Raw genomic sequence first — 22154 nt, forward strand, 5'->3', positions numbered from 1 at the left:
AATAATCTTTGTGTGTGTGTGTGTGTGTGTGTGTGTGCTTGAGCTTAGTGTGTTTTCCCAGGGTGGGAGGGGGTGGGTCGTGTAACAGGAAGAACTTTTTTATAGATAAAACTACTCAAAGAAATTTTCATAAAATAAAAGTAAAAATATTTCTTATATTCATTATTTTGTGTCACTATTAATATTATGATAATCGTTTATTCATTTGTTCTTTAGTTCTGTAATAATTTTTCAGTTTTTTCTAGGTTCCCCATTGTATTAGAGAAATCTATTTTTTTTTGTAAGGGGTTATCCTGCTGTGTTGCAGCGAAAATATATTCAATTCAATTCAATCGAATCGCAATTACGATTACGTTCCATTGGTTCGATTACGATTTTTGTTCGAAGTTATTCGATTGACACCGTCTGGACCTGTACAAAGGAGTCAGCACTCTGCGGAGCAGTAGAGTAGGTGTGGTGAGGGGGGGTATAATATAGTCTGTGAGTCTTAACTTTAACTGGAAAAGCCTATTTACTTAAGAATAAACAGTTAAATATACCTCATTGAATGAATATCTCTATTGTTCTTTATGTTCGTTAATATATTTCAGTCTGTTTATATAGCTAATGGTATAAAAATGAAAAGCAATCTCCTCAGTCAGTCAGTTTCGCACGAAAACCGCTTCTTTTTGTTCAAATCGCTCTAAAAGGTTACCATTTTGTTTTGACAAATTTGTCTCGATTTCCCATTTACTGTTGGCAGATATTTCAGCACAAAGCTAAAGCTAAGCGAAAAAATACCGCGAAAATAAACACGCGGGAAAACAAATGAAAACAGTGCCTGGTCGGTGGATGTGATGTGGTGCCTGAACTGAAGATTTTTCATAATTCTCTGAGTGTTATAGTCATTTTTTCACTATGCAGGAAGAAAAGGCCGAGTCCAAGGAAGGTAATTTGTAGCTTATATTTACATTTATGTCTCAATTCAAATCCTTCTGTCCTGTCGTGAAGTCGGGTATAACTTGCATCAGTGGAGGGAAACTTGCATACCCCTCAAATGAATGACCTGCCTGGTTATTAAAATACAAAGTTAAATCAAAACAAAATGGTAGAGTTGTCAAACGCAATAGAATCTCAACCGAATATTAGCGCAATTTTCAGATTCGATTGATATTCGATTGTGTTCGATTGATGTTCGATTGCGTTCGATTGGGTTTGTATATGTTTAATTGGACTTTTCCTTATTTGGCAACCACCGATGTAAAAATTTTCTTCCAAACACACACGTTAAAGTTCTAGTCTGATTCGAGGACCCTATTCAAAACCAAAACACAGGTTGTATGGTTGGTTGTATTTTAAGAAAGACAATCGAACCAGTCGAACAGCAATCAAACCAATCGAATATTACCCAGAATTTTGACGTCTATTGAGATTCGATTGCGTTCGACAATCGAATTTCAATGGGTTGATTGCGTTCAATTTGGTTAGACTGGTTCAATCGTCGATTCCGTTCGGTTGAGATCGTCTGGTTATCTCAGCTTCAATTTTTTATCAGTTTATCAGCTGATTTTAATGGGTCATTCAATTATTAAACCATACAGGGGTATTGACCAACTTTTCCAGGTGGGGGGTAAATCCTGGATTTCCCAGGGGGATTTTGCTCATTTTTCATATATTCCAAGGGAGTCATTAAAGGGCCATTCCAGAATTAAACTGTAACAGGGGGCGGACGACACAGGATTTCCGAGGGCAAAAGTTTTCACCAAAATTCGAAATTTCCAAAGCGAGAGAAGAAAATGTATGAATTTCTAAGGCAATTTAATTAAAAAAGGCAAAAAAGAGTGGAATTTCCGATGCATTTTGCAAAAGTACATGGATTTTTATCGGAATTTCGGACCACCACTGGAAAAGAAAAATTATTTCCGAGGCTAGAAAAAATTAAAAAATGCATGTCGTCCGACGGGGGGTAACAAACATTTTCTGGAATGGCCCAAAGAAGTTCATAAAATGACATCGATAATAACAGATGCTTTCCAGCTCCTTTTCACAAAACTTCAACTTCCAGGGGCTTCAACTTCCAGGGGCTTCAACCCAAGATTTCCAGGGGATAATTTGTCATTCAAAATTTCTAGGGGGTGGTGAAAAAAGGTCGAAAATGCCCCCTGTATAAATTTTTTATGGAATAGCCCAATTGGTATTAATCATGGTTAATAGAGTGATATTATGAAATTTCAACTCTTTAAATATTACTGTCAATTGCGGCTATTCTCAAAAGTGTAGAGTGGGTTAATTTTCAGAAAGTTTCCTTTCGGCTCACTTTTGGAATCAGAAGTAACTGACCCCTTACCGTCAACTGCTCTAACTTGGGACTATCTGACAAAACATGGGACGGCAATTCGGCCACCATTTCACCCAAGTCATTTAATTTGAGTTAATGAACGGCATATTAAAATATACATGATTTCTCTTTCGCACCGAGTAACCTTTTAAATCGAAATATGAAAAAATCCGTAGTGGAATGGAACACACGCGAATGTCTGGAACGAAGAAGACCAAATTAGTGGCAATACGATGGAGCGTTTGACATCACTCGCACAGCAAGTTACATACTCGTTATTTGTTAATCCCCATCGGGCGGTTAGACGGGGGACGTTCTCTAATTTTCTAATTGGTGTCCAGTCATTTTGAATCAAAACAGTGAGTGTTCGATTAAGTTCAATCAATGGGTTGCGGTTCGATCAGTTGGATAAAGCAATTTTTGTTTGTGCTGCTCCGTCACCATATATTAGCTTCTTTTCAAAGCCAAATTTGGAATGTAAATCGGAAAATTGCTTCTGATAACGGATTTCACGATTTTCCTGTATCCTTTTAATCCCAGAAGTGGTTTGTTGGGACATAGTATTCTCCCACTCAGCAAAATCGCAACAGACGGCTATGAACTTTATTTAGATATTACAATAAATCTTAAGTCTGGGAACTGTCAAAATGCACATCACATGCCACAATAAAGTTTTTACAAGTAAGGGAAGATATGAGGATTTAATATCATGGCCATTGAACTAATCAAACTTTTTACTGACCAAACTAATCGAACTCCTATTGCTTAAAGAGTGTTCGATTAGGTTCAATTAATTTTTTTAATCAAACTTCATGATATCTTGATTAGAAATCTATGATGGGTAATTGTGGGATCTATTAAACCTTTCAAATTTAAGGATTCAAAGGTTTTTGCTTCAAATAGTAATTTATTTTCTGATTATTTGTTTAATCTGTTTCTTATTTAGATTTCAGCTTTGGTGATGTCCTGATAGAATTTTTGGAGGTTTCAATTAATTTGATTTTGTATGTAAGAAGTATTTACCCTGATGGAATCTTTAAGAAAGTACAAAAGTATGGTATTTCAGTTATGGTAAGATTCTTTTTTATTCAGTTATCGAGTCAATCAATGCCACTTGGAAACTTGCAGAACTTGAAATTTGTAGAATAAGACTTTAGAAATTATAGGTTTATTGGTCAGCCCCGGTGACCCTTCAAATCGGTCCCGCGATTTTTTTCCAGCAGCAGCATCCACAGCGCATTTGGACTTGTTTTTTAAATCCGATTTCGGATTATTTTCGGAAAACAAGTTATCGGTAAAACTTTGGCGCGAAAAATATTTTCTATTGGAAGAGAAAAGAAACACGTCACTTCATTTATTAAGATTTGCGCATAATATAAGAATAATAAAAGAACACTATATAAAAGAAGAAAGTAGTAAAAATGAAAATTTTTTGTTTATTCAATAAATTGAAAGAAGCTAATGCATTGTAAATAAATAGAGAGTATAAAAGAAAGTTCTTTATGGTTAGTTTTGAGGCTTTCTTGTCCAAAGTGTGGCGTAACATTTACAGAAACTTGGAATCATCATAACTTTTGATTGAGTTATCGAAACTGGACGGAATTTTCGACGCAGCTTCCTCAATATAAAATGCCCCTACTCATTCACATTATACTAGGGGCCTACTTGGTTCAACACATCATTTAAATCAATCTGACAAATGTGACGAAAGCTGCAGTGAACAGTGAACAGTGAACATCTAAAGCGACCGCCTCGGATATACTTTCTCAGAGAATAACGAACAGGTTTAAGACATTCTAACGAACAGATTTAGGTGAAATTTCCCGGGGGTTTACTTAGGCAAAATGGATGCAAACCATAAGGGTACCTTTTTTCAGGCCTCGCAAGTCTCTCAGAGGGGTACAAATTCATGAGTTAGTCTCTAAAAGGGTCCCAAAATCACGAAAATTGAAAATTTTTCTCTAAAAAGGACACGATTTCCAGAAATTTTGACCAAAATTTGGTGAAAATCAAACTGAAATTTGGAAAAAAATCATCAAAATTTTGTCTCTCAAAGGGTCGATTTTCGGCTCGGACACCCGTCACCTCGTAAACCTAGTACCCCCCTGGTGAAATTCCAACATCTATCCTATGTCCACTTTGGACAAATCCAACTTTGTGTTAAACATTTTTTCGTCTGAAGTTTCAGCCAAAATGAGCTTTTCAACCTCTTTGACTTTAACAGCGAATTAGGTTTCTTGATTGTACTTCCTTCTGATCGTTTTAAGCTTATTGGGCTGACCTTCCAGCGCAGCTGGTTTATTTCCACTTGGATTCTAATTATGAGGGAATATCATCTGATATTTCTCTATTATATCTTTTTATGACCTTTTTCTTTGAGTGTTAAAAGAAAAAACTCCTTGTATGCATTCATACTACATATAAATTTTGCAATCTTCAATTTTTCTAATTTACAAAGTCACTCAGTCTGAGTGTCTTCTCTTTAAATTGTTTGCTTGATATATTTGGTCTGTAATGATATTGACACTCAATTCACAGAGACTGAATTCACACAAGTTGATTTCTTGTTAATTACAAAGTAGGAAAATTTCAAATTTTCCTTGATCTTTTAGTTAGTATATACTAGTAATTACACATTTTAAAGTACAAATGGAACCTTAAAGTGCTCAATGTGAGTACAATCAATGATAAATTGTATTTCTCAAAATCCCCTTGACAAATCAGAATTTTATTTTATCTTTATTTTTATTTTATCAGTTTTATCATGTTAGGTTGACAATTACATTCATAAACTAACAAAGATAACTGCATTATTATACCCCACTCGGGAGCTGATGAGTATAAATACAAATCATAGATATAATTTTATCAGTCCAAGGTTCTCCTTAGTCTACGAAATTTCAAAAATTATTTTGAAGAGAAAACAATATATATTTAACTTCATATTAGATGAGTCAACACCCAGATGTCAATGAATATATCAAAGATGTTTTGTCTACAATACAACAATTTGTGAATAAGGTATTTTTTAAATCTTTTACCAAAAGAAGCTAGAATTACATAAAATGTATCAGAATGCATACATAAAATGCATACACAATAAATTGATTCAAATTAGGACTGGTTTTGTACTTTTTTAGGCTGCAATGATAATATAATGAGCCTATGTTTTTCATCTTAGGGGGAAATTTATATGTTGGTGCTTCCAAATTACAAATAATGTGAGTGCTACACTTTCTTCTACGAATTCAAATTATATTGATCTTCTATTTCTTCTCCAGTAAAAAAATCAAATAATATAGTAGCATTGATAAACCTTAGTCAAAACTAGCTCCAAGGTCTTCTATACAGAAATAATGTTATTTTCATTGTTTTTACTAGGAGTTTTGTTTTTACAGCCATTTGTTTGTTTCAGGATAACCAACCCTTGGAGAAATTTTGCTTTGAAATGAAGTTACTAGAAAACCAAAGGTAAATATTTCATTTAATTTTATTTGATAACCATACATGAACTATAGCAGTTGAAAAAGAAAAGATATGAAGGGCCCCAGGTGGCTAGTCATTTGCCACATTGGGTTGATTGGAGTGTTAAGAGAACTTGAACACTAATTCAAATTGATTCTCTTTACAGTTATCAACATTTTAAAATTTGAAAGCATGAAAATATTTTTTTTCAATTTGAATTTCTTACATCATATAGGAAGGGTTCTAGGATGATCTTTTTTTGCAGTTTGCAGTTCCCACAACATTGTAATACATGTACACTTCGTAGGTGGTCATGGATGAGAAAGGTTCCTGGAAATCCTTTTAGTTCTTACCTAAGATCTTACTGTATGTTACTGCTGTTTACTGTGATATTCTACTCTTTACAGCAAACAATGCTTTCTGGACATGGAAACACATCTTCGTGCATTGCTTTTGAAAATCAACACTTGTGAATCAATGCTCCAGCCTCTTCCAAACGGTAATAGCTTTGATCTAAGGGACCACATCTAGATGTCTAGGTATATTTTATATTGTCTTGAAAAGATGGTTGCTAAAAAACTACTTGATTTAAGCATCACCGTGATTCATTGAGGGATAACCTCTAGTTTCCATTTCTCCTAATATAAGGTCTTACTATAATAATCTGCAGTGAAAACAAAGATGGAATTGAAACTGCTTTTGTGCTTGCTCAAAATATATATTCTGAGAATGTCTGTATGTATGTCTGTATGTCACCTGGAAACTTTGGGGCAGACCGGAGACCAGTGGCGTTGTGGGAAGATTTTTCTGGAGGGGCCAAAGTCAATTCTTTTTTAAATGGCTCCCCCAATTTTCCAAAGTGGCGCCCCACCTACCAGTTTCTAAACTTTTACTAATTCATTTGCCTAGGCATGATGAGGAAGGAAATATTTAGTGGACAAGAGTACTGCTAAGATACCCTAAATCACTAAATAAGAATAGACAAATTTGACACTTGCTAGAGTGAAAAGAAACTTAAAGAAACAATGTGTAATGCGAGCGAAAAAATTGATGTTTTATGATGTCAATATTGTTGTCAGCAAATTGGTCTTGGGGCGCAGTCATTTAATAATGCTATATTGTACACAAAAAAAACTTGTAAATTAGCTAGATTGCAAAGAAGTTACCAATTAACTTTATTGTGAGCGAAGCTAGCGAAAAAAAATTGCAAGTAATTCAAAATTATCTCAGTAAAATTGGTCTTGGGGGGCAATTTAAGGCGCATAAAGTATGATTCTGAAGATTGGGGCGTTTAAGAAAATCTCTTTTGGCGCCCCTTGCTCTTCGGCGCCCCTTTAAAAAAGTTTCGCTGGTGGGGGGCATGGCCCCCGGCCCCCCTCCCACAACGCCACTACCGGAGACTTCAAAAATGGTCTGATTTGGCTGGAATTTTGTACACTCGTCCCTTGGTAGATATGTGGGGGTGTTTTTCTCATTTATTAAAGTTTAGATTTTTGGTCTACTTAGAGAAAAGTTATCTTATATATCAAAAATTTTCTGTTGATGTTTACAATTGGGCTTACAATTAATTTAAAAGATAAGTTGAGCCAGTGTAACCTGAGATCAGATCGTAATTGTTTTCTGCCCACCACGCTGAAGCTCTAGAGGGGTGAAAACAAAATGATCTGACGAATATACAATCTCGATTTCAGGAGGAACGCGCTCGTTTCAAGGAATGACAACATAGTTGCGTGATTGTGTTTGAAAATTTAGTTTTTGACTTTCCGATTCTTGTTGTAGAATTTTCCAATAGAGGATTTTTTTCCACAGATGGTTAATATTCACCGTGCGTGGAAAAAAATTATTACCATTTGTTATCATAGGTTAATATGCTGAGACTGAGATTTTTTGAAACTTTATGAGGTTACATCGATATTTAAAAGGTGGAAACCCTAGAGCATTATTGAGGCTAGTTTGTAGTCTGTCCAATTTTACCAAAATATTTATTACTTTCATGCCCGTACAATGCACCCAGGCTGAAAAAAAACTGAGTTTAAAAGTAGCTGTTGAGGATTTTTTTCTGAAAACTATATAAAATGACCAATTAGAGGAGTTTGGAAGTAATTTTAGGGTCCTGTGGAGCTGAATAGAATCATTTGGGTTAACTCCTTACTTTCCGCCAAGTCGAAATGGAAATATTTTCTTACAACGAAAGCTTGTGTGGAACAGGACTGGATCGGGATGATGACCGGTTCGTCTTTCCCTTGATGACTTTCTTTCGTATTCTCTGAACGTATTTCCCTCTGAGTCTTTAACTAAATTCAGCCAGGTTTGAAAATGGCCAATTTCGAGATGTAGGGCTGTTTCCAATTTTCAATATATGGGCAGATTGTGGTTGTCACAAGTAAGAAAACCTATAAAATCATGGCATACTAGATCTGATAAAATCCTGATTTTGAATGGCATGAACGAAGCTTTTCTAGTATCAAAAACAATGAATTCAAATTGCTATCGGAATTAGTGAAAACAATTAAAGCAGTTTTAACAGTCAAGAATTTGTTTTAATCTCATTTAGAATGTTCTTTCCAAGTTTTGGTTCACACAAAACGATTGACATTATCGCAAATGCAAGAAAGCTCCACATTTATGGTAAACAAATAGTCTTTTATTTCAAACGAATTCATGGTATTTTTCTGTATTTTCGACACACAGGCTTTTCTAATCTACTCTAACGTTTAATTTATTCAACATTTTTGACAGGACTTTCCATGGATACGTTCAGAGAATACGAATAAAAGTCAACAAGGGAAAGACGAACCGGTCATCATCCCGATCCGGTCCTGTTCCACACAAGCTTTCGTTGTAAGAAAATATTTCTATTTCCACTTAGTGGAGAGTAAGGAGTTTGCATCACACACGAAAAAGAGAATGATTTAGTTTGACAAACCCATCCTTAACCCTGTTAGCCCCAGGGGGAAAGTAGAATCTACAACGCTGGAGTTCTTTTGTGTATATCTCGGAGAAAATTTTTTTAAGTGACTTGAAACTTTCTGACTTTGAATAAAATCTTATTAAGAGTACTTGTGCATTCAATCGCTTTTAAATTTTGACACGTGATAGGCATTAACAATGTGGAGTTGAAAAATTAAGAAAAAATTTAAAATGATTAGTAGTCATCATTTATGACGTCATCAAATTTTGAAAATTTTACTCATCCTCAGCATAGATTTTTAGAAAAAGTCTTCATGGAAAATGCAAAACCGGCAATTATGTTAAAGGGCAGCCTTTTATCTTTCAGAATCTTCAAACAGAATCTAAATATCTTTATTGGTTCGACTGTGACACAAGCCCGGCGGAAGCGGGGAGACTGGGGAGACTTCAACCTCCCCACTTTTGAGCAAATGTGATATTTTTCTTAAATTCCTAGCGAATCCTATCTCATTTTGCGCCTTCAGCCTCCCCACTTTTACGATTGTTCCGCCGGGACTGTGACAGACATTTTTGGGCTTTTCTCCGACAGGTGGAAAGTTTGTGATGACGCTTTTTGAATGACGTTATCAATCCCCCTCCCTGGGGATGCAAAAATCAGAAAGCTTAAGTGTAATTGGTGTAAGAAATAACAGTGATTGTTATCATATTTTTGATTTGTATCTGCTAAGTAATTTTAGCTGCTCAATTTTATTTCTATTTTACTTATATAGCTACAATGTTTCGTTGAAGAAAAGAAAACAAAGAAATGATGACGTCATCAAGTATATGTGGCCGTCACACAGATGTTTCAGCCACCATGGTAAGTGAAATTGCTTCATCACTTCTCGAAGATGTTACGATTGTCTGTTGTGTGTCTTTTGATTTGACACTGTAAGCGGCGCTGTTACTGAACTTTGTGTAAACGCTTGTTCTATCCCAGCCTTTAACAATGGACTTCTTGTACAAGATAGTGTAAATAGCACTCAGTATAGTGAGAGCCAGGTATAGCATTGCTCCCATGAAATACAATGCTCGTCCACCTTTGGTTTTGTAAATGAAACCACCGACCACACCAGCGACACCGCTACCAAGGCCCACACTGATGCTGTTGTAAAGCGCGTAAAGTGAGGTCCTGCATCGTGGATTGCCGATGTAATAGAGCTCATCCATTGTGGCTACAAAGTATATCGTGAAACCAAAACCAGCGAATAATGTACCGACGGGGAAAAGTAAAGGATTCGGGCACAGAGCGAAAGTGATGAACAAGAGGAAGTACGCGAACAAGCCGATCGTACGAGCCACTTCATTTCCCCCGATCGCTTTGATCAAACGTAAGCCGATCGGGAAAAGAAGACTTTCCATTAGACATTGTGTCAAAGTACAAGTGCCCATGAATGTTTTCTTGACTTGAAGTTCTTCCATCAATAAGAATTGGAATGACCATTGTAAGCCGTTCGCCACACCCATGAAGAGCACATTGATGAAGAAAATTGTCATGTGAGAGTTCTTCAACATTCTTTTAACGAGTTTTCCGATTGGTTCGTAATTGATGGTGTCGTCGGTTGGTTCAGTTGGTTTTTCTGTCGTTTGACCTTGTCGTGGCTTAGGCTTTTGTTTGAATAGAATGATGCAGCATATCAGTCCGAGCATCATGAAGATGAAGTGCAGATAAAAGACAGGCATGTATTTATTGACTTTGTTGGTGGGTAAGGACTCCAAGACAGCACCGCAGAAGACAGGTCCCACAGAGTAAGACAGTGATCCCCACAGACGTTGTCTACCAAATGCACTGGCGCTTGATGAATATTCTTTGGTCATTGCTTGGACTTTGGAATCAAGCAAGACATGAAGAGCGCCTCCAGCGAAAGCTGAAAAGACTCCCAGAATAAGTAACAAGAGATAAAGCGGTGTGTCTCCCGCTGTGTAGTGATTGACTGTCCACGTTAACCCAAAAGCTTTAGTGATCGCTTCATCACTCTCTTTCATGATTTCAGTCAAGTTTTGTGTTGTGTTTAGATGGTGCAATGTTTGGCGAACAGCTTCTTGAATGTGTGCTCTATGCTCTTCTTCACTCTCCGGACGAGTGATCCAATACGCCACCCAGGGCTTCAGAAATACTATGATGGCAAAACTGATGAATTTGATGCAAATAATTAACAGGTCTTTTCTTGATTTATCTGTCAAGAAGCCCCAAAAGAAAGCACTTAATGATATCACAACCACCATCCGAATGCCGTGGATGGTTCCTGCTTGTTCTGGGTCCAAACCCGTGCTCGTCAAAAACAAGATGAAATAAGCAGCGAACAACGATCGGGCCATGTAAAAGAAGAAATAAGCTGCTTTAGCAGGCAAGAAATGTTTTTTGATCTTGATAGCTCGTCGAAATTGGCTGTAGAAGACGGAGAATTTGCTTGGATCGATAGAATGTTCAACGGATGTCGAACTACTGACGTTACTGGCCGATCCGTAATCGGAGTTCTCGCGTGTTTCGACGGGAACAACGGGTACCAAACCGTGCGTCACTGGACACGTGGCCACTAAAAGGGAAGAAGAATGAAATGTTGGTGAAACAAACTGTTTAACGAATAACTTTCTCTAGTCTTTTGACGCCGAGGTTTTGAGTTTAAGGTGATCCAAGATAGTTTCAACTTTCCGTAATGTTTACATCTAAAGACTGTTTATCAAAGTGGATATAGAAATTTTGCAAGAAATTGTGAGAAATGTTTGAAAGTTGACTTACAGCTGACTGTTTTACAAGTTGGAACATCAGGATATAAAGTGGTTCTGGAACCTTCTCTTGTCTCTGTTGTCTCTGTCATCGTGATGACGATGCTTCTCCACTCGGTGGTTGCTGGTGTTGTTGGTGATTAACAGGAGACGAGATGTTGTTGCACCGCCATTGCCATGTTTTCATTAGATGGCAAATGGGGGTTCAAAAGAAGGTGCGAAGACAAGTTCGCTAAACAAATGAAGACTTATTGTTGTGATGGTTCTCATCTATCTAGGTTTTCAATCTTATCTGACGTCAAATATTTGACGTCATTTTCTTTAGTTTAGTTTTACGTCAAAATCAAGTGTACACGAAGAATGACCACAACATCGTTGTCTCGGTCTTGAAGTTTTAAAACCTTGAAATCGTAACGGCTGAACCTAAAGAAAAGCCTGATTGTTCTCAGAATTTACTTTTACAATTTGGCTAGAATGTCTCAAACAACTGCACTTATTGGAATGAAAATTATTCCTAAGTAATATATCTCATCACAACAAAGCCTTAATTACTTCATTTGGTATTTGTTGATACCCCTCCTCTGAGTCGCCCAGGCCATATGTAGTAGCACGGGGCAAATAGTTTAACTGGCAGGGTCAAGGATCTGTGTCCACTTTTCGGGGTAGTAAAGGTTCGAATTAGAGAGAGTTGGCTGTATGTTGAAAAACAATTCATCGTTTATAAGCTAAATGTTTTATTTAGAGAAGATCAAAATATATGTCATATCAAGCTTGTACCAAACTCACTTATCAACCATTTGGACTAATTAATTAAAGGGAGCATTTATTACTTTCGTAATACAATTCATCAATTTTTCAATTTTGAACAAATAAAAATGACGAGAGTTACATTTACGGTGTGAATGAATTGATTGCGGTATTCTGTGTAACGGATGCACGGAATCGTTGGATTACGTCATCCCTCATATTAAAGATATTGTCTTCTTTCTGTTTTAAGTAACAAATGAAAAAGAAAATAAAGATCTGTCGATTAATGTAGTTAACATTTTCCTGACCAGTTTTGAAGCGGTGATAAAAAAATTCGATTATTGTATTGGTATGCATCAAACTGAAAATTGTATTTATTAAAATTTTGAATTTCCAAACTCATGCCACAAGAAGTTTTATTTTGACCAACATAAATTCCGAGAGTAATCTACTCATTGTCTGAGGCTTCAAGGAGAGAGAGTAATCTACTGGCTGGCTGAGGCTTCAAGGAGGATATTCCAACCAATTTTATTACTTCAAAATATATAGCAATTAAGGATTTCTGCGTTTTATTGATTTTCTTTTTTTGATATCTCAATGTTATATTGGCTATTCAGCTCTATTCAAAGGTAACTGGTTGTCCGCATTAAGTTGTTAGCAATAATTTCTTGCACTATTTCAAATTTCTGTTAAATAATGCTGTGCCACTGTGACTCAAAAATACCCAAAGTTTCTTTATTATTCTTTATTTTATTATTACACATTGCATGCACACAAAATGCTTGAAAAGAAAATCAGAGAAACAAAATAGGAAACAGAACCGAACGTATTCACGTTTCCGAAGTGGTGCTACCCCGATAATCAGATTAACATGCAGGAGTTTTTTACGCGATAACGTCGCCGTCAAGAAAGCCAATAATTTAGGTGTCAAAGAACGAAAATGCAACTATCATATTTATTTTCAATCTTTTATCCACCCAACCTTGCTCAAAACTTAATATTTTTGATGGAAAATTGATTCTTCCGCGCTATGTAAAGACTTATGTAACCGAAACAAAAACACATTTCCATCTCCCATAAAAAACCGTACACGCCTGGCGCTGAAAATGGAATACTTTTTCATTGTGTTATCGCTTATATCTCGAGCTGAAACCACTTTATGGCCGTATGGGAGAGAGAAAGGGGACAAATACATGGACAAAGCGACGGTCAGCTCAGTAAATGACGGATCAGCAGAAAGTACAATTTTTCATTTCGATCAAAATATCAAATGGTTTGACGGAGCTGAGCTTAGCAAAATTAAAGTAAGATAATTTAAATTTTGCAGACACCCTTACTTAAATAGACCTTCAATCTTCAAGCACCTTCCCATTGTTTATAAGAAGAGCATCTCGAGGGACTAAAAGCTATTTATTTGGTATTTTACAGACCAGAATAACAAAATGGCTCAAATAGGGAATTAGGTGATTGACTTAGTCTTTGTTGCAGAAACTAGGTCCATTTTACATAACTGGTATTTTTTATTTTTTTATTTTCCTTTATGTAGATTTTGAGAATGGATTGATTTCACGTAATATTTATCATCAAGCTACCAGCTGTCCACAAACTGTCACCAAAGGTTATTACTTAAGTCTGCTTTCTGGGTTCCTACATATATCAATCGAGGTGGAACAGTGTATTATCGTCAAGAAAAACCTTCCATTTCAAAATCTGGATTATTTAGCCCTGGTGAAAGAGATATCTGAAGGGATCGAAGTTTTGGGACATCAAGACTATTACACTAGCACCAATAACAAGAGTCATTTGAAAATTGAGGATATCGAGTCAATAGTTGTGATCACAATGGGAAAATATGGTTCAACCGTTGTCCTTGTTTGCCAATGTATGTATTCATCTTCTGACAGGAACCTATAACTATACCTTGGTAGAAACCTCAATAAGCCAAATTTCGATTTGAAAGGTCGGGTAGGTATCGTGTAAAGATTTTCAAGAGACTTTGGAACTGCTATGGTCAGCTCATTATTTTTTTTCATGGGAATGTGATCTTCCGCACGATTTCAATACGATTGCACCTTTGCCGCCCTTGCTTTGTTGTATCTTTGACATACAGAGAATATAAAGTATTGAATTATGCACCTCTTGTTTCAGCCCAAACATTCCAATACATTTCAATTGGTTTTGGTGTCCACAAAAAAGGAGCGTATGTTCATTTGGTGCACGCCAAAATCGACTACTTTCACTTTGTTTCTTACAAGAACTATTGCATACGTGGTGGTGTGGTGAGTTCCGCCCATTTTTTCTAATCAAAGTGTAATAATGCGATGCCGGCCCAGGCCTAAGTCGACACCACATTATTAACGGGTGGAGGACTAGTTCGAACATTAAACAGAGAAGGGGAGACTGTACGTATTTCTGTACTGGCTATATCTTACATTTACATAAAAGTCTTACCTTATACACACGCCACAGAAACCCACCACTCCATTTCAGGTCCGAAACTAGACTCCCAGATCAGGCGATCTGAGCAGAGTAAAACACTTTCAAGTTCATTCAACCGTAACGAGGGCGTTACGGGCGTGGAAGGTGGTTTCTGGGCGTAGTACAGAGGCTATAGAATCGCCTCTGTACACCCCTCCCCGCCCTGTTAAACAGGTTGGGAGCGGTTTCCCCTACTACAATTCAAATAAATACCTGGGATGACCAGGGCGTTTCCGACTGAACCAGTACAATAGCAAATCCTATATAATAATCCTAAAAATACTATGAAAATAAACATTAAATAATCTAAACTCTAATGATAAATACTATTCCTATAATCCACAAAATATAAGGTTAACTGTTTAAATAATAATTTTTTCCAAGAACATATTTATCTTATGACATAAGTAATATGAGGTATAATAAGGGAGGAGGGTGGACATTTCCCAATCAACATAACATGAACCATATCATTCCTACTCTACGGGGTCTAAATGACCCCAGAATAGTGTTCTCTTTTCGTGCCAAGGCTAGGATAGAAATTGTCTGTTGTCTATGGTGATGGTTGATTTGAAGGGAGGGTGGAAACCATGGCAGCAACTGTGTTTTCTCGTGGGAAAGTTCTTCGTTTTTGTTTTCAAAACAGTTCATTTTGTTGTGTTGCTCGGTATTATTTTTGAATGTTGCTTGGCGGTATCTGATTGGTAGATTCTTTTCAACCAATCGTTGTGGCTGTACGGAGAGTATAGTTTCTTTTAGCAGTAATATTTTTTCATTGTTTCTTGGATACCCGTGAAGATGGATCGACGTTTTACACTAATTTTAATTCCAATTAACGGGCGTTGGAATGCCGTGTGGTCATGTACCACATGTAACTTGACGAATATAGCCATATGTCCTGGCTGTTTAACTACCAAGGAATTTGAAGATCGGAATGGGTCCGTCTTGGCCACCAGGTGTTGTGGCCGAGTTTGGCGCGGCTGCGAAGACATCGTCTGCTGCTATTGCATTCAAGTAAGTGGTTTCTTTTCCCCTCTCTTCTTTCAGGGTTTTCGTCCATCGTCGGTCCTTCTGGGTTGGTTTAAGGTTTAGTCTTCGTCTTGGTATTTCTGTTTCCCAGCCTGGCATCCAACTCCATTTCCACACTATTTCAATTACTTTCACGGCCCTCCTCCTTTTTACCTATATCAATAGACTTCCCTCCCCCCTCTAGGTGAGATTTAGTCGCGGCTGATAGAAAAAGTACGTGTCTCATAGCTATCGCTCGTCTTGTGAATTCCCAGTCAGGCTTTATTCTATTTATGTAGAACCTATCTCATTATTTTTTTTTTTTTTTTTTTTTTTCAGGCACACCAATTTTTAAATCGATGACGAGTTTCACACTTGGAATTTTCACCTCAAGGTAAGATTTTCGATGTTTTGGAGGCACACAAAACTTCCCACAAAATAGGTCTCTCTCCGTTACTGTCTACGTATATAAAATAATTCAAAATGCCGTTATATAAAAAAATCTATTACCTAGTGCCTGTGTTCCTGTCCCGATTATACCCTCGTTTCCTATTAGACGCGTAGGAAAAAAATCGAATTTTTAAGTCTCAAAAATATTTCTAGCACTAGTGCAAAATTTCTCAATTCCAATAAAAATTTCTCTTTGGGATAAGAACACACGGCGTGTGAAGGCTGAGGGTGCGTGTCCGTATTACGACTATCTAACGCAAAATTAAAAAACTCAAAAAAATTCAAATTGGATTACAGAAATAGCTATACTTACACCTCTGTGTCCCTTCTGTAGGTCTACCTTTGTGCTTCGAAAACTGCAAGTAATTGTGATTATTAATACATTTATAGGCAATGATTGCTCTGTATTTACTGATGTTGTTTTCATTTTATTTTATTGTTCAGGTAACCGATGAAACGAAGGCAACGACTAACGTCCATTTCGTTGGAGTGTGGTGCAGTCATATAAATAGCCTAATTCTCTGGGCCCCAACCTCGCTGCAGACCCCAACGTGAACAGCATTATAAAAACTAAGACCGTGATGATAGAGTTAGAAATTGAGAAGTTAGAATGGTTCTCTGGTTCCTTAACGACGATCATGTTCAGGCTTTCTTTTCGAGTTCTTTTATTTTCTCCTTCTTTCTTTTCCTTAGCTTTGGCCTTATTAGCCTTCTTTTGTTTTGTTCTGCGATTGAAGTCTACAATGAGGTTTGGGTCTAAAATATTTTCACTAGGCTCCCAAGTAGCCTGCGACAAGGGATATCCTTGCCACTTCACAAGATAACTCGTGATTCCAGATCGTTTTCTGGATTTCAGAATTCTTTCCACCCTATAAACCTGGTCTTCCTGTTCGATTTCCACTGTCGGATCTGGGACGTGCGGCATAGAATCTAAGGGGATGCAATCTAACGGGACGTCACAAAATTCGTCCTCTCCTTCGACCTCATTGTCCGGTCTTTCCCTGGGGGTGTACTTCTTTATTCTGGAAGCGTGGACATTTACTGGGACTCTCCTCCCCTCTATTTCGAGTTTAAAATTGACAGGCGAAATTTGCTCAACAATACGATATGGTCCATGCCAACGGAATCTTAGTTTATTAGAAAGGCCCTTTATAGAGTCCGGCACGTGTAGCCATACCAAGTCTCCTACAAGAAAAGGCGCGTCCACTGGTGTTTTTCTTTCTTCGTTCGCTTGCTGGGATCGTTGCATATTTTCTTTCGCAGTCTCTTGGGCCAAACGAAGGGAGGTTATCAGCTGTTCCTTCTGTTCGGCTAACTCTCCCTCTAATTCGGTTGGTGGTATAAGTGCTACGTCTAAGGGCATTCTGGGGTCGCGGCCGTGGAGTAAGAAAAAGGGAGTTTCTCTGGTAGTGGAATGTGGGGTAACTCTATAAGCAAATAGGGCGGAGTTAATGTGGGTATCCCAGTCGTCCTGAAATGCGTCAGTGAACTGGGCGAGTGTACGTGCTAAAGTTCCATTATACCGCTCTACGAGTCCGTTTGTCGCTGGGTGATATGCTGTGGTATGAACCCTCTTAATTCGCAAAGCAGTGCTGAGTTCGGCAACGAGCCTTGCCAGGAAATTCTTTCCGCGATCCGAAAGAAGCTGCCTCGGGGCGCCAAACCTATAAACGATGCGCTCTAATATTATTTCCGCTATTAGAGGAGCTCTGGTGTGACTAGTCGCGACGGCCTCTGGCCACTTTGTATACGTTTCTGTGAATACTACTATATATCTGTTTTCCCTGACTGTGCGCTTGAAGGGACCCAAAACGTCGATGGCCCACGCCGACAGTGGTTCCGAACAGGGGATGGTCATGAGTTGAAGGTTACTCTTCTTGGGATTCTTTTTTCTGTTGCAACCCTCACAGCTCAAGACCCAATTCTGAATTTCTTTATAGAATCCTTGCCAATAATATTTCGATCGGATTCGATCAAACGTTTTATTGACCCCAAAATGTGAGGTATCATGGGACCAAATCAGAACTTCCTCTTTCAGCTGAGAGGGGACTACAAGTTTTGATTTGTCCACCCTGGGGATACCCATTTTAAATAAGACCCCTTCCCCGCTGAGAAAGAATTGGTCGGAAAGTAATATAACACTCTTCGCCGACTTTTCATCCTCGGGGATCGTCTTACATTCTATATATCTAATGAGATCGGCCAGTTGTATGTCCTGTCTCTGCAACTGTGCGATCTCATTCTGAGACACCGTTGTAAGCATATTCAATGTGTGATACTCTCTTCTGCTGAGAGCATCTGCGTTTGCGTTTAGTTTACCCGGGCGGTAAACTAATGATAATTCGAACTCTTGGAGAGTCATGATCCACCGCGCGACCCTATTGCTTGGGTTCGGTGATCTGACTAGTGCTACGATTGGCTGGTGGTCGGTGACCACCGTAAATTTTGATCCAAATACGAACGGACGATATTTCTTTAAAGCGAAGATTATGCCTAGGAACTCTTTTTCAGTTACGCTATATCTCGTTTCTGCACCTGTAAGTGCTCTCCCTTGAAACGAGATAGGTCTTTCGACGCCATCTATCTCCTGAGATAGGGTTGCTCCCACTGCTGTGTCAGAGGCATCTGTATGGATGATAAAAGGAAGTGAAAAGTCAGGATGCGCTAGAACAGGGGTACTAGTCAACTTCTCCTTTAAGATTTTAAAACTTGTTTTCAGCTGCTTCATTCCATACGAAACGTACATTCGCACCAGTAAGAGCATGTAACGGCCGGGTTAAATTCGAAAAGTTAACTATAAATTTTTTGTAATATGTGGCTAGACCAACAAAACTCCTTACCTGCTTTGTTGAAGTAGGTGTTGGAAAATCGCGAATCGCTTTGACCTTATCAGGATCAGTCTCAATACCTTTGCGTGAGACTACGTGGCCTAAATATGTAATGGAGGTCTGGAAAAATTCACACTTGGTTGGTTTAATTTGGAGGTTCTTATGAGCTAGGACATTAAAAACAAGTTCAAGGTGGGTTAGGTGTTCATGGGCGGATTTCGATTTGACGACGATGTCGTCCAAGTAAATCTTCACAAACTCGGGTAGGGGTTGGCCAAAAGCTTTCATAATTCTTCTCTGAAAACCTGCAGGAGCGTGCACGAGACCAAAAGGGGTCGTTTTAAACTGAAACGACCCGATATGGCAAATGAAAGCCGTGCACGCTCGTGAGTTTTTCTCCAAAGGGACTTGATGGTAACCCGATCTCATGTCAATTATCGTAAAAAACAGGGAACCGTTAAAATCGGCTAAATTGTCTTCGATCAATGGCAGGGGGTAGGCCTCCGTTACTATCTGTTTGTTCAATTTTCTATAGTCCACGCAAAAGCGAAAGGTGCCACCCTTTTTTGGAGTAATAACTAACGACTGGAGAACTGAAATCTGACCGGGAGGGTTCGATGACCCCGGTTCTCAAAAGGTTGTCAATGTGATCCTCGATCACTCCTTTCACTTTTGGTGAAGCCTTATACGCTCGCAACTGGATAGGAGATTTGTCCTTAAGTTTTATCTCAAACGGCTCTACATTGGCTGGTGTTAGGCTATCCGGGTCATGACAAAAAACTGACGAGTATTTAAATAAAAATCTTCGGAAATTATTTTTCATGTCCTCTGGGACATTAACATTCTTCACTTGATCTTCAACGTAATCTTCATGATTCACAGTTTTTGGTTTTTTCGGTGTCATGGCCGGATTTGACTCAAAAGTTATTTTACTAATCTTAAGTTCCTGTTCGTCATCGTTTTTCGCATGTTTCGAGATCTCCAAACTGTTCAAATCGTAATTTATTATAGCGCCATATCGGCGTAAAAAATCATTCCCCAAAATTATGGGACAAGAGAGTCCTTTGACGATCAGAAATTCCATCTTTGTGGAATGATCTCCTGGCCCTAATCCTAATTCAAAAATCGCTTTGAGATTTGTGGTGACACTTTTGTCAGTCGCGAGACTCAAGTGTGTGGGGACGTCCGTAACAAATTTGTTTTCCTTGGGTAATGTCTTACCAAAGTCCTCACTAATACAGGAGGCTGTGGCTCCCGTGTCCACCAAAGCTGAGACAGAGGCTCCCCCGAAATTGACGTTTAGGTTCAGGACAGAAAGTTTTTCATTTGCAATGAATGGAATACTTATTCTAAGTTGGTTTTTGTTGGAGGACTGAATTCCTTGATCAGCCTCCAGCGGAGTTGTCTCGTCATTGGTCGTCAATGTTCGGAGTGAACCCCTTTCTCTCCTAGGTTCTGGACATTCCCTTGAAAAGTGGCCCAATTTATGGCAATTGTAGCACTCCACACTTCTCCCATTCGACTCTCCTCGCCTCTCATTCATTCTCCCACCGTTAGTTGGACCTTGTCCATTCCACTGACGGTCATGGCCGCCTCCTCTCCCATAACTTCTAAACTGCCGACCACTTGGTCGAAACTTGCTATGGCCGCTATTTCGTCGATCTTCAGCCCTGATCTGAGCCTCCGAAAGTTTTGTAACAATGTCTTTCAGCGTGTCCATCGTTACATCCGATCTCGCAGTAGCAGCATCTGAGGGCTTGTAAGCCGTCAGATAGCACCTTCTCGCGAGATCCTCTGCTTCCCTGGCCGTCTTCGGCGATCCACACACAACCATGTTCCTCATCTTTTCAGTCAGTCCTGATATGAAAAGATCCATGAGAAACGTGCCATCGTGTGAATCCCCGTTGGAGAACTGAGTCCAAAATCTGTCGGCGTAGTCCCCTACCGACTCTTTCTCTAACATCTTTATCCTTTCTAGGCTCGAAAGGGTAAAAACGGTTTTGAACTTTTCGAGGAAAAGCTTCAAAACGTTCTCCAAGCTTGTTTTTTTATCCGTAGCCGGAAGGTCCTCGAGCCAACGCGCGGCCCTTCCCGCCACGTATACCGAGAGATATTCAAGGGACTCATTATCGTCCCATATCTGAGCCTTAGCTAGAAGCCTAAAACCGTTTCACAAAAGCCACTGGGTCCTCGTTATCGTTTCCCGAAAAAATAGCAACGCTAAACTTAGGGGCCGCTGGCCGTTTACTTTTTGAAACATATTTTAACGCGTTAGTAAGGCTCCTAAGAACCTCATCGTTTGGGAGTTCAGGTGTAGCGTCTTCGCGGGGCGCAATCCCTTCAGTATTCGCCATTATATAGTGGTCCTCTTCTAAGCTGTTGGGGGAGCTGGACCGTTCAAAACCTAGCAAGGGAGAAAAGCTAAGATCGTCGTTCATGGGACGCTGTAACAAAACAGTTTCTTAATCTTTTTTATAAGATGCGTGGCAGGCACCCCTGTCTCACTTTTTTTTATTACGAGGAAGCGGTTGCTTTTGTGAATCACCTTTGGCCCTAATCTCAACAACGTAAACCTACTATAATCGCATAAACAAAAATTAAAGGGATCGCTGCGAAACGATCTCAACAATCTTCTGTTACTTTGTTTGGTCATGAGCTAATCTTGTTCAACTTTCATCAATTCTATTCTTAGCTTGTTTATCATACCAAACAGTGTTTCTATTTTCATGTACAGAACTGCGCATATTCTGTACAACTAATTTTCTCTGCAAATTTGCAATTCGATTTTCTCCGAAATTTCTCGAAAACCTAAATACGTATATCTACTAAACCCCCATCATGATTCCGATATATCTCATTAAACTTCTATTATCCCCCAACGTGACTGTTCCACGCTCGGGCGCTAAGCTATGGTCACACGTGGTCCAAAAAAATCGCAATACTCTATTCATAACTCAAATAATCTTCTATATAACTCTGTAATTCATAACTCAATTCAATATTTCCAAATAACTCAATAATCCCCCACGCTCGTCATAACTCTCATTGCCTCGAGACATCATTCTGAGCTTTAAACTTATATAGCGCGCGCTTCTCACATTCACACAACTTTCTAGACTGCCCCACTGTCTGCTGAAAGAAAAAATAATCGTTAATTTATATTTGTACATGTAACACCTAAATAA

General features: G+C 38.5%; 2 protein-coding genes across 4 annotated transcripts in view; one reads left to right on the plus strand and one right to left on the minus strand.

Annotated features, from left to right (window-relative positions):
• The first annotated feature begins 733 nt into the window (after positions 1-733).
• The window catches only part of LOC136820545 (mitotic spindle assembly checkpoint protein MAD2B-like), a 28555-nt gene continuing 7134 nt past the window's right edge, over positions 734-22154 (plus strand). The window contains exons 1-9 of one of the 3 annotated variants that reach the window (XM_067076733.1): positions 742-928; positions 3264-3388; positions 5267-5338; positions 5499-5538; positions 5733-5788; positions 6190-6281; positions 8337-8410; positions 8522-8623; positions 9463-9551. In XM_067076733.1, coding sequence (XP_066932834.1) covers positions 5766-5788; positions 6190-6281; positions 8337-8410; positions 8522-8623; positions 9463-9501 — 330 coding nt within the window. In that variant the 5' untranslated portion in view covers positions 742-928; positions 3264-3388; positions 5267-5338; positions 5499-5538; positions 5733-5765 and the 3' untranslated portion in view covers positions 9502-9551. Of the gene's footprint in view, positions 929-3263; positions 3389-5266; positions 5339-5498; positions 5539-5732; positions 5789-6189; positions 6282-8336; positions 8411-8521; positions 8624-9462; positions 9552-12275; positions 14088-14353; positions 14485-22154 lie in introns of those variants that run through there. The other 2 variants (XM_067076736.1, XM_067076735.1) reach the window with 2 other exon arrangements.
• LOC136820539 (major facilitator superfamily domain-containing protein 6-like) lies at positions 9527-11721 on the minus strand. The gene is made up of 2 exons (XM_067076727.1): positions 11472-11721; positions 9527-11268 (listed from the first exon to the last, which is right to left on the minus strand). The coding sequence occupies exons 1-2, from the start codon at positions 11548-11550 to the stop codon at positions 9527-9529; spliced, it is 1821 nt and encodes a 606-aa protein (XP_066932828.1). The 5' UTR covers positions 11551-11721.

The sequence above is a fragment of the Clytia hemisphaerica genome, unplaced genomic scaffold (assembly GCF_902728285.1).
Source record: "Clytia hemisphaerica strain Z4C2 unplaced genomic scaffold, Clytia hemisphaerica genome assembly, whole genome shotgun sequence".
Lineage (NCBI taxonomy): Eukaryota > Metazoa > Cnidaria > Hydrozoa > Leptothecata > Clytiidae > Clytia > Clytia hemisphaerica.

Bases quoted from the DNA above. Each gene is read 5' to 3' on its own strand.
- LOC136820539 (XM_067076727.1), bottom strand. From the start codon at position 11,550: ATGACAGAGACAACAGAGACAAGAGAAGGTTCCAGAACCACTTTATAT. The intron at 11,269-11,471 runs GTAAGTCAACTT...CTTCCCTTTTAG, and splicing joins AACTTGTAAAACAGTCAGCT to TGGCCACGTGTCCAGTGACG.